This window comes from Podarcis vaucheri, assembly GCF_965113315.1.
Source record: "Podarcis vaucheri genome assembly, chromosome: 14".
Classification (NCBI taxonomy): Eukaryota; Metazoa; Chordata; class Lepidosauria; order Squamata; family Lacertidae; genus Podarcis; species Podarcis vaucheri.
In genome coordinates, this window is record NC_138752.1 from 2,598,214 (window position 1) to 2,611,117 (window position 12,904).

The following is a 12,904-nucleotide window of genomic DNA, read 5'->3' on the forward strand; positions in this document are numbered from 1 at the left end:
TAGCCAGGGTCTAAGCGTGCCTATGTGGGGCACGTTACAGCCCCGTGACGTCAGCGCCACGCAGGCAGCCAGGCAGGCAGACGGCGAGAGCCCCGCGCTGGGCGGCCTCTCCTCGCCGCCGCCGCCCCGCCTCTCGCCGCCCGACTCGCCCGCCTCCCTCCCACGGCACAGCAGGCAACGTCTCACGGCACACTTGTGTGCCGCGGAACACCGGTTGGGAAACACTGCTCTACTTGAAAGTCAACATACCAGAACAGCAGAGTTAAAGAAGGAGTAAGCACAACCTTACAGATAGCACAATTCTGAACAATTGCACCAAAACAGGATGGTCTTCATGGCAGTCAAGGGGAGACGTACCTCTCTAAGGAGGACCTTCCGTTTTGTGGGTATCACAAAAGAAGGTGGTTCTCTGCCAGGGCCCTATTTGTTGTGCATCAGGGGACTTGAAGGATGATCTCTAGGGTGGAATGGCGTTCTCATGCAGGCTCATGAGGGGGGAGGCAAACTAAACAAAATTAGTCCGCCTGTCCCACTACTGTACTGTCTATTCCAAATGTCTTCAGAGATGCTCTCGTAGCCCTCCTTCAGGCAGGGGTGAAGGAAGGCTAACCGGCCCCCGGTGCTGGGTGTCAGGGGGTGGGGCAAACCGCCCGGCGACCATGCATGTGCGCCATACGTATGGCGCATGCACAGCGTCACTACATGAGCCAACGGGCGGCGGCGGGATCCTCTGCCCGCGGCTGCAGCTCTGAGAGAGCTGGAGCTGCAAAGCCGCATGCAGCCAATGGCTAGCGGGTAGGCTTGTCTTTGCACGCCGCTTTGCAGCTCCCCCCTTTCCCCAGCTCGCTGTAGGCTTGGGAGTCGCGGGGGGGGCAGAATGTCAGCCCCGTCAGGATGGCACCCAGAGTGCACCGCACCCGGCTTGCTCCGCCTCTGCCTCCAGGGACATCTGCAGGAGGCTTCTTTTTGTGCATACAAAGAAGCTGCCCCTCTGTTAAATTGAATGGGGAAGCACAATCCCGGGGGAGCTCTATGTGTATGCAACTAATCATACCCTTGGCATACAAAGCAAAATGACTCTCATGTGTGTATTTATATTTACCTGCAATCTCCGAGGAATGAAAGCAGGCGGCAGTAGGGTACATCTGAAGATGCTACATATGCTAAGACACCAAAGAGATTTTCGGCCATGACCATGTCATTCTGGGTAACCTGCAGAAGGGGAAAGATGGAGGGGTCAAAGTGGCACCATCTGGGCCATGGTAATACACAATGGGCCACGGACCTCACTGCTCTGGTTGAATTCAAGCATATTTTACACAGGCATCCATTTGGTGAGGTTTGGACAGCTGAAGGGCTTGTGTTAACTTACATGTTTAATTTAAGATTCATGTACTGATAGTCACTCTATCCACAATATGAACTGAGTGAAGTCTACTCTTATTACTAGAAATCTCTGTTTATTATTATTAATGTGTTTTTTCCTTCCTCTTCTTTTCATTTTAATTCATTTTTTTCTTTTCTTGTTAAATTTTCAAACAAAGCAATTAATAAAAAGACACCAAGTGATCCACTTCAAAGTGCTCTCCATTTCACCAGAAAGGTTTTGCACAAGTTTCCAAAAATGACTGGGTTTGGCAGTCATGGTTTCTAGTAGCCAATGAAGGTCAGCACCTGCAAAGGCAAGCAAGCATGTCCCTTCTGTACCCACAGCTGAGAGTGCAGTTTTGCAAGAGGGGAGCAGCTGGTCACCTTTGTGTGTGCCTGTTCCCCCACCTTCCCTCTAGCCCATAACAAGAGCCTAACATCCTGGTGCCATTTTGACAGAGGCCTCGTTGTATTGCTGGTGGCCTTTTCTCCTATAGTAGATTACGTTGGTTAGAGAATTTTACTGCAGAATTTTACTCCAAAATTAAAATGAAAGTTGCCACTGGATACTGTATTTGTGGGCTCCCTGGTTTAATAACTCAGTAAAATGTCTCCCACTTGTATAAATGCATTGCAGGGGGTGGGGCTAGTTGACCCTAGGCCCCCCCCCCAACTCCACAGTTCTACAATTTGGAAACTGCTTTCTTTTGCATGGCCTGTGCCCATTCTTACTTAGCATTAACAAGTCTGTGCTGCAGCATGCACAAGTACTTTGCAAGCTTCCTCCTTTCACTTTCACAACCGCCATGGCATACAGGGCATAATTACCTCCATTTTACAGACAAAGAACTAAAACTGACTATCATTTTGCCTGACGCTGCACAGCAAGACTGCAACCAAACTGGCAATTATTGCAAATAATAATACATAGTGTTTCAAAGCATTTCACACAATCATTCTTACAACAACCGTAAGAGTAGAATTTTTATCACCTCCAGATAGAGTGGCTGGGACTTGGGCCTGATTCTATGAGCTCACTGCATTACTCATAGATCCACCTATGGAGCATCCTTCCGCAAAATAAATAAATATAATAATAATGATAATAATAAATTGTTGCTGTTGCTGTTAATTTATTTATACCCAGCCCCTCTGGCTAGGTTTCCCCAGCCACTCTGGGGGGCTTCCAACAAAGGATTAAAAATACATTAAAACATCAGTCATTAAAAACTTCCCTAAACAGGGCTGCGTTGAGATGTCCTCTAAACGTCAAGATGGTTGTTTATTGCCTTGGCATCTGATGGGAGGGTGTTCCACAGGGCGGGCACCACTACCAAGAAGGCCCTCTGCCTGGTTCCCTGTAACTTCACTTCTCGCAGTGAGGGAACCGCCAGAAGGCCCTCGGTGCTGAACCTCAGTGTCCAGGTAGAACGATGGGGGTGGAGACGCACCTTCATATGGTGCCACAGCCTTTATAATAACTTTCAAAAGCACACTACCTACACACTCTCTCTGCAGAGCCATTATTCTCCCCCCTCATATTGCAGACTTAGCTGCAGGGATCCTCCAGCTCACATATTTTCTTCTCCCTCCTCCAATATGGCTGCAAGGAAGAGGGTGGAAGCTTCCACTTCCATTTTAGATTCACTACAATTTAACCCAACTGCATTTATCCATTGCATGGTTAATCTTAAGTCTGAATTGCTGAAACAAGCCAGCTCCATAAGCCAAGGCTTAACACTGGCTTGTTTCCACAGAACAGGGGTAGGGAACCTGGCTGGCTATCCGTATGCTTCTGGGCTACAAAGCAGCCCATCCTCTGGCCCTGCTGCTGACCAGGCTGGACAGTGTGAAGGGTAGATGGAGTCCAACAACTAAGACAGACTGAAAAGGGAGGCATTCATTTTGCTTGATAGTACAAGATGGCTCTACAATGTTCTCATAAATATAACTTATGCTTAGCTAAGAAAAATGTCCAAACTGAGGTATTAGAAATTTTATGGCATGTTCTGCTTTATAAGGTCCTGAGTTACTATAGGGTAACTATTCTCTGGCTTTCTTTCTCCTCCCTCTGGGAGGTTTCAGTTGAGTTTAGTGATTCCCCCCCCCCTCCATGGTTAATGCATGCCAGAAAAGAATTGGAAAGTAAATCTTCCCATTTGTACTCCTAGGTATATATTTCATTAGTTATCTAATATAAGCCCAGTTTGTAACAAATTATAAACAATGGTTTCCAATTATCAGTTAATTTAAGACTTTCCTGTATGACCAATATAACCAATTAAACATACTGAACTTAACAAAAGATAGAATAGTTTTGCAAAACAAAAACAAAAAAAATAATTGCAGCACAGATCCTAATTTATTTATTTTTTGCTTCCTGACCTCCGGATTTCTTGCTTAGCTTCTACAATGACTTCATTTTTTTTCTTTTTTTGCTGTTGGAATGATAGCTGGCTCAACAGACAGATCTGTCGCCTTGTGGAACACCAGAAATATGGCTCAGATAAACAACCAATTCATGTAAGCAATGCAAAAGAGGCAGGAAAAACTCTTGCACGTCCTCTGTAACTGGGGCTCCTTGGAGATGAGACAGCCCTGTTGTGGGACTCCTGCAATCATACTGAGATTGTTTTACACTGTGAGTAGACCTCTCACACAAGCAATTTCTCTTGCAGAAGTGAGTCAGTGATAAGACCAACTGAACCAGCTCTAAGGTGTCTGAATGCCCCCCCCCCTTGAAAATGCTGCCTATTCTTACCTCCATTCCATTTATTTTTTGCAGGTTGAAATGGCCCAGTCTAAACATCACGTAATACTTCCACAGGGTGAAGGTGACAACTGGATTTCCTTGAGCATCAACTGTTAGCTGCTCAAGGCGGCGAAGTTGGGCTAAGGCATTGAACTGTTTCAACACAGCAAGGTTGTTCTCCTTAAATTTCAGGTGCTGTAAAGAAACAAGCAAAACAAGAAGGCAGGCAGCATTAGACATTTAGTGGAAGATACAATGATTGCAAGGGGCTGGGTGGCCATTTTGAGAAATATCAGACAGCACCAGATTGGCTGTGCTTGTCAAAGGTCTCTACTCGCTTTGACATTAGGCCTTTGCACTGAGACCCAGCACAACGTACCTAATAGGGCAATAGCCAAGACCAGCCAACCATTAGCCAGATGCTGAGGGATGTGGAGCAGACATAGCCGGGTACCACACATCCTGACCTGTGCACCAGCCTGCTGCCGTCAAGTGCAATGGGGGATGCTCTCCCATTGCCAGTGGTGAAGATTTAACTGCCAGCCAAGGCAGCTTCTGTATAAGGAGTGGATATGTCATCTCATCCTTTGCCTCAGACAGCAAATCATCTTGAGCCGGACCTGGCAATAAACCAAGGTCCTGGGACTCTTGCAGTGAGTATTCATGAGCTGGACAGGACCTTTATTAGACCCTGGAATCACTCAGCACATGCTGACACCCACATCCAAGCAGGGAGCCCACTAAACGGCCTCTGCCCAGTATACCTGAAGGAGCATCTCCACCCCCATTGCTCAGCCCGGACACTGAGGTCCAGCTCCAAGGGCCTTCTGGCGGTTGCCTCACTGTGAGAAGTGAAGCTACAGGGAACCAGGCAGAGGACCTTCTCGGCAGTGGTGCCCGCCCTGTAGAATGCCCTCCCATCAAGGAAAAAAACAATTATCTGACTTTTAGAAGACATCTGAAGGCAGCCGTTTAGGGAAGTTTTTAATGTTTGATGTTTTGTTGCTTTATTATTATTATTATTATTATTATTATTATTCTGTTGGGAGCTGCCCAGAGTGGCTGGGAAAACCCAGCCATATGGACGGGGGAACAAATTTTTTATTATTATTATTATTATTATTATTATTATTATTATTATTATTATTATTACTACTACTACTACTACTACTACTACTACTGCTCACCCCTGGGCCTCCTCCTCTTCTTTGCTGTTCACCTGCTCTCTCCAAGCACACATGTACAAATACGAGCAAGGAGGTAGAGCTTCCTCTACTCGCCTTGTCTCTCTCTTCTAGGCATGCAAAAGGAGCAGTGGTGGTACAGACTAGATGGCTAGAAGGCTACAATGGCTTGTTTCTGGATATTTCCATGCTTGTTTGCCCAAGTTAGCGCGCAAACTTCTACTTAAACACACATGACTATGTGTGGGTGTAGTCTGGGTGCCAATTTATCTATGCAGTGATGTAATCTGCTCTTCACTTAATTATTTTCTATGGCTGAGAAGAGCAAACTTCAGTCATTCCATCATAGCAGTCATCAGCAATTGCCAAATTCTGCTTTTACAAGTTTGCCCAATCTTGAGCACAACTACTTGCCACATAATGTCTCAGGAGGCCACCTGAGAACATTCACACATTTTCTGCTACAATGTGAATGTCTGTCATCCATGGGCTGTATGGTAAATTATCTGCTGCATGTGGTATGCCACACAAATAAGAGAGACAGACAAGCTAAGTCAAATGACATCCACAAAAGCTAGAAGGTAAAACTGGTTGGCTGTGGGTTCAGGACAAGAAAAAGAAAAGTACTTCTTGCCTTGCCACAAGACGTGGCACCGGTCATAAATCAGAAAGTTTTAAAGGGGAATTATACTACTTCATGGAGAAGGAGATCTGTTCATCACTGTTAGCCATGATGGCTAAACAGAATTTATCTCTTTATCCCACCTCCAAGGAGCTCTAAGTAGTGTACAGGGTGCTCCCTCCCTCACAGCAAGCCTGTCAGGCTGAGAGAATGTGACTGGCCAAAGTCACCAAGTGAGCCTCATGGCCATGGGTCTCCTCAGCCTGAGTCCAATGGTCAAACCCTGGTTCCCCATTCCACAATTAGAGGCAGTGTGCTACTAAATATCAGATACTGGGGAGTACTGAAGGCAGAGTGTTATTGTCCTCATGTTCTGCTTGTGGGCTTTTCCAGAGGCATCTTGATGTCCACTGTGGGAAACAGAAGGCTGAACTAAATGGAGTCTTGGCCTGATCCAGAAGGGCATCTTGTAGGTTCTTTTCTTGAACCAAATTAGACATTTGGACATCCTGCCTCTTGTCCCAGATTGCTAAAAGATCAAGAACAAAACTTCTTACTAGAGAATTGGGAAATCTGATCCTCAGTTTTGGCAACACTGGAACAATTTCATCAAAGTCTATGAAATTAAAGGAGATTGTGGTGATGCTCCCAGCCGTCTGTACACTCCAATTTCGATCAAGGGATTCCAGAGCTCCAGAGCCATATAGGTACACGGTGTCACCTTCTATCTCTACCAAGTGTGAATCGAGGACAGGCAGCCCTTGCGTGCCTTTGTTCAAAAGTGAATCAAGAGACCTGCAAGGAGAAATAAAACAGTCTTTTAAAGGCAAGCCCTACCGATTGAGGCAGTGGAAGACAGGAGTGCCTGGCGTGCTCTGGTCCATGGGGTCACGAAGAGTCGGACACGACTAAATAACTAAACTACAATGATGTATATACAGAAATAATGCATTGAAATGAACTCACATGCAGGATTTGAGTAAAACACTTACAATGGACAAATATAAATAGAAAACACAAATATGAGGTAAAAATGTTAAGAATAGATTAAGAATACTATTTTAATTTTAGTATATAAAATTATAAGCAGAACAAACAAATATGTTATAAACCAGAAAGGGAAGCTGGGGGAAGTCTTGGGGGGGGGCAGGTGTGAATTGAAATTGTAAAAAGCAATTTGAATTTTTGAATATGTTAAAACTTGTTGAAAAATCATAATAAAAATATTATTTTTTAAAAAAATGGATTGGAATCCAGCCCCGAAACCAGTAGGGGGTGGTTTCAGGAAGATTGGAAAGGGGGAGTCATTGTTCATCCTCACCACCACTCCTGTGAACTCACCCCCAAACTGTGAACAGCAATCCAAGTGTCCTGTTCTAGGCTGGATGGAACCCTATGCAGAAACACTTCTGTTAATAGCTGGGGATGCACTTCAACGTTTGGTTGTATGCAACTACTTGGAGGTATAATACGGATATATCTTACATGGCTTTTGAGAGAATATATATGAAATACTTCCAACAGTAATATGCTTCACAGATGTTGTATTAGGAATAGTCTTATTAAGCTTGCTTACTACCCAGTTCTGAAGTTCTTGCTTATTTAACATAAAACATTTTTATCTAATTTTCCCTGTCAAATATTTGGGAGTATCGTAATGTACAATATGTCTAAGCACTTACTGGAAGAATCCAACCTTCGTGCCAACATTAAAAAAAAATTGGCATCAACATCAATTGGGCATATTTATAGAAATCTAAAGGAATCTAGGCACTACTCAGAGAATGTTCATTGTGCATTAAGTTTACTTTCCTTGTACCGGCTCAGTTCCTCAAATTTATCACGTACAGAGCTTTTTAAAAAGAAGGAATTCCAGAGAACAGTAGAACAATGATACTGAAAATAAGTTTGGTTGTGTTGACTTTTATAATTAAAAAATCAAGCAACGCCTCTCTGAACTTGACCTATTATACCATGACACAGTCTTTGCCAACAGGGGCCCCTCCAGATGTTTTAGACTACGGTTTCTATCAGCCCCAAACAGCATGGAGGACACCCCGTTGGCAAAGGCTGCCGTCGTAAGTGTAAAGTTATGGTGGGGGAGTGACTGAAATTTTATTTTATGTTTCAGTTTGCTGTGCTACTTAGCATATTGGAGGAAAGTGTCGCATGGTCTTTCCTAATCTACGCATGATCCATGTCAACACCTGGGACCTTCTCAGTTTCTTCCCATGAACTACAGACCCCCCCGTGCATCTTGACTCCTTACACTAATGCTACTAAAAATCTGTCTGTTTCTGAATAAATATGAGATTAGACACATGCTTGCTGTGTCATAGATTCTAGTTGTTCGCCCCCTTGCCAAAACTCAAGGGATTATCTTTTTTCTTTGGAAAGAATATGGGTACCGAAACTCTCCCTTGGGCACAGCAGGGAGTGAGAATGGTGTCTGGAGGGAGCAGTTATCTCCTACCCCAGTTCCTCAGGGGGAGAGGTGCAAAGTGAAGGCAAGGGCAGATTATCACGGGGCAGGGAGGGACTTTTATAGTGGACTCCTGTAGGTCCCTCCTTTGGCCAGCAAAAGGTGAGAATCTCTGCTTATCTTCCCTTAGTCCCAGTTTCTGGGGGTCACAACAGGCTCAAATCCTGGCACTTACTTAAAGCAACAGCTTCTACCTGTATGTGCTCAGCAGTTTAATATAAAGGGGATGATCTGTTATTCTATTACCTACAGAATTCTGATTTATAGAAATTCTACAGAGATTAAGAAATGTGAGACAACGCCCTGACAAAGGCCTCAAGTTGTGGAGAGGAGACAAGCCCTGACAGCCCCCCCCCCCCAAAGTTGGTTACTCTATCACAGGCTGCCTTTAATAGTCTTCCTTCAGAGTAAATGGTGCCATGAACTGCAGGCCCACTTACCAAAGAGAGGGAAATATTTAAAAACTCGCTGCCTGGAAAATGCCCAGGATCATTGTAAACTCTGCAAGACTGCAGCCCAGCAAATAGTTCAGCATTTTGTAAGTAGTATTTTTGCCACTTTATTTTGAGAGGGGAAAAGGCAGAGTGATTCTTCCAACATCTTCTCCTATAAAAGAAAATTACAGCTTCCAGAAAGAACGTGGAAACTTATTTTACATGTTACATTTTATTATAGACAGCTTGGCTAAAGAACCACAGCGTTCACAATCAGGAAATTACTAAGAATAAACCAGCTTCACAGCCCATCCGAAAGTAAGTAAAAGAAAACTTTACACAAAGAACTTTGCTTTAACTGGATAGAGGGGGAAATCTCTTAATACTACACTAATGCAGAGTTCTTGGGGCAAGGAAAGGGGTGGAATTATTAACATTAATAGATGCTACTGTAGGATGCAATGTTTTTACAAAATAAAACTTCATACAGATGACAGATACTGAAAAAAGGCCACTATAAAATATATTCAGGATAATTTGTTCCATTTTGTTGCGAAGTTTAAAGAAACTTAATGTTAGAATTGCCATATTTTTCGCTCTATAACACGCACCTGACCATAACATGCTCATCGTTTTTAGAGGAGGAAAACAAGGGGGGGGATTCTGAATGAAACAGTGGATGTATCATTTTTGTGCCTCATGCTGTGGCCACAGACATGTGATCTGATGGTGAATTTGGGGTGACCCAATGCAAAGATCCTGAGGATCCATGTGGATCCATGCTTTGTAACCACGTTTTCGCACCATTGCAGCCCCAGGCAACAGTGGGTGCGTGATTTTTTTGGTGCAGGCTGTAGCTATGGACATGTAATGTGATCTGATGGTGAATTTGGGGTGACCCAATGCAAAGATCCTGAGGATCCATGTGGATCCGTGCTTTGTAACCACGTTTTAAGTGGGGAGGGAAGGAAAAACACAGAAGGGACAAGGAGCATGAGAAGGGTGTGCAGAGAAGCAGCTGGCTAAGAATGCAGGAGAGGGGTTTAACGGGAGGGAGGAAAGGAAGGCAAAAGTTTCCCCCCACCCACCCACCCACCCAAGCCAGCCCTCTCTCTCTCTCTCTCTCTCTCTCTCTCTCCCCCACCTGCATGTTTTCCAGCTGCCTGCGAGTCCCTAAGATGCTTCCCTGGACTCAGCAGCACTGGAGCACGGAGAGGAATTAGAAGGAAGGACTCGATCCTTTCCTTTCCCCTCTGCTTGCCTGGAAGGGAGGGGATTTGCCTGCTCTTTGTTCCGTTTGAGCAAACAGCAACCGAAAGAGAAGAGGGTGGGCAGTAAGACCCTGAGGCAGAATGCAGGAAAGCAACAGCTTCCTCTCTCACGCGATCGGATTTTTGCCTGATTTTTGCCCCTGTACTCCCACACATTCGCTCAATAACACGCACAGACATTTCCCCTTACTTTTTAGGAGAAAAAATCTGTGTGTTATAGAGAGAAAAGTACAGTAAATATGCATATGGGAGGGGGAGTCAAAGCAAGGCATGCTGGGATTTATTCACATTTCTGCCCTGCTCCAGTATAAAGTGGGGCTCTGTCACTTCCTCACCTGCCTTTCCTCCCTGAATTCCACTGCTGGAGGCTTCCCCACTTGGGTCAGCTCACCTCCACTCTGACAGCTGAGCCTGGGGAAAGGGGGTTTGAATTTATCTGAATGCACAAAGTGCTTTTCTTTAAGATACTCATTTGAAACATTTCTAGAGCACCCTTCATCCAACAGATGTTAGGGCAGGGCATAATGGGGAAGATGAATAAAGCTATTCCAGACAGATACAAAAACAACCAAAAAGTAGAACATCAACTCTCCTAATGCCATAGCAAAACGGCATTTTGCCATCTTTCGGAGGCAGGATGCCACTGAATAGCTGCTTGCAGATTTCCTGCCAACATAAAGCTGTGGACCCTTTCAAGTAGGCTGCTGGAAAAGATGCATTCGTGGTCTGATCCTGTGGGTGCTTCTTATGTTTTTATTTATTTATTTGCATTTCTAGCTCACCTTTTCCACCCATGAGCTCAAGGTGGCGTACATAGTTCTCCCCCTCCTTGTTTAATCCCCACAACAACCCTATGAAGTAGGTCAGGCTGAGAAGCAGGGACTGGCCCAAGGTGACCCAGTGGGCTGCATGGCCAAGTGGGGATTGGGACCCCTGTCTCCAAGGTCCGAGTCCGACACTCTCACCACGACCCCGCCCTGCTTCTCTCATGTTCTGCAGCAAAGCAGGGCACATCATCAAGACGGGTCCCCCGTTTCTCAGCCAGGACTAAGACGGAGCCAGCATTGCATTTGAGCTGTCCCGCAAGGAGGAACTTGCCATTCCCATGTATGAACTTATGGAAAGGAGTTCAGACATTTCTGCCTCACCTTTATGTCAACAAGAATTCCAGTCTCACAAAGTTTCCATTTAAGAATCCTAAAAGAAGCACTGGTGCCATTAGTTCAAAGATTTTTTTGTCTCATGTTTTTTTCTTTTAAAAAAAGCTTAAATAAATTACAATTATTGGCTTTGGCAGGCATACTCAAAGCTATATGAGAAAAATAACCCAAAATAATTCCAGAAATTATCTTATGAATCATCAACAAAGTAAGAGTTAAAGAACAGTTTCTGTTAAAATAACACAGGTGCAGGCGTCAACCAGGGAAGCAGACGGTTCAATTTGTGGAGAGTTCTTCAGAGGAGCCTGTGTTTATGAAGTCTATTCATGCACAAAGAATTAACAGCTTCATTCAGCTGATTTTGCATTATCCGTTTGTTTGTTTGATCTTATTAAACTCACTGTATATTTTGAAAACATGCTGCCAGCGGGGAAGGGAGAGAGGGGGAGAAATCTGGACTTAAATACCAATGAAAAAACAGTATTTTGGAAGACTGAGGGATCATATACTCTAACTATTACAGTGGTACCTCGGGTTAAGAACTTAATTTGTTCTGGAGGTCCGTTCTTAACCTGAAACTGTTCTTAACCTGAAGCACCACTTTAGCTAATGGGGCCTCCCGCTGCTGCCGCGCCGCTGGAGCACGATTTCTGTTCTTATCCTGAAGCAAAGTTCTTAACCTGAAGCACTATTTCAGGGTTAGAGGAGTCTAACCTGAAGCGTCTGTAACCTGAAGTGTCTGTAACCCGAGGTACCACTGTAATACTTTTTAAATCCAAATACTAAAATCACAAATTTAAAATACAGCACACTTACACTCTCTTGCAGCTTCCCTCCAGATGTTGGTGGGCTCACAACCCCCATCACCCCAGGAAGCAACGCCAATGGCCAGGGATGAAGGGAGCTGGAGTCCAGCAACATCCAGGTGGCTGCTGGATGGATCAAGGGAACACTTTCAGCAGAACTTCACTGGTATTTCTGAAGATGAATTCCTACCATCTATGAAAGTATAGAATCAAGGAACTGAAGAGCTGGAAGGGATCCCCAAGGGACATCTAGTCCCACCCCCTGCAATGCAGGAATTTCAGCTAAAGCATCCATGACAGATGGCCGTCCAACCTCTCCTTCAAAATCTCCAAGGAAGGAAAGTCCACAACCTCCCGAGGGAGACCGTTCCACTGTCAAACAGTCAGAAATCCCTTCTGAATGTTTAGCCAGAATCCATTGGTTAGGATCCTATCCTCCAGAGAAGGAGAAAACAAGCTTGTTCCCTCTTCTATGTGACAGCCCTTGAGATATTTGAAGATGGCTATCCTATCTCCTCTCAGTCCTCTCTTTTCCAGGCTAAACATACCCAGTTCCTTCAAGTGCTCCTCTTTAAGGCTTGGTTTCCAGACCTTTGATCCTCTTGGTCTCCCTCCTCTGCACATGCTCCAGCTGGTCATCACCCTTCTTAAACTGCCATGCCCAGAACTGGTGCACCAGTATTCCAAGTGTGGTCCGACCAAGGCAGAGTGAAACCCACTGTAAATTTATTGTTTTTCTAAAGTAAATGTTTTACTGTGTATGTTCTACCTTTGTCCTTTCTCTTTAAGAAAATTTAAATTTAAAAAATGGAGATGTGATGGGGG

The 12,904-nt window shown here is 44.7% G+C and overlaps 1 protein-coding gene across 9 annotated transcripts in view; it reads right to left on the reverse strand.

Moving 5' to 3' along the window:
• Positions 1-12,904, reverse strand: part of LRRC49 (leucine rich repeat containing 49) — a 56,548-nt gene that overhangs the window by 8,713 nt on the left and 34,931 nt on the right. For all 9 annotated transcript variants that reach the window (XM_082198054.1, XM_082198051.1, XM_082198053.1 and 6 more), the window contains 3 exons: positions 6,484-6,721; positions 4,130-4,315; positions 1,103-1,212 (listed from right to left, as the gene is read on the reverse strand). In XM_082198054.1, the coding sequence (XP_082054180.1) occupies positions 1,103-1,212; positions 4,130-4,315; positions 6,484-6,721 (534 nt within the window). The remainder of the gene's footprint in view (positions 1-1,102; positions 1,213-4,129; positions 4,316-6,483; positions 6,722-12,904) is intronic.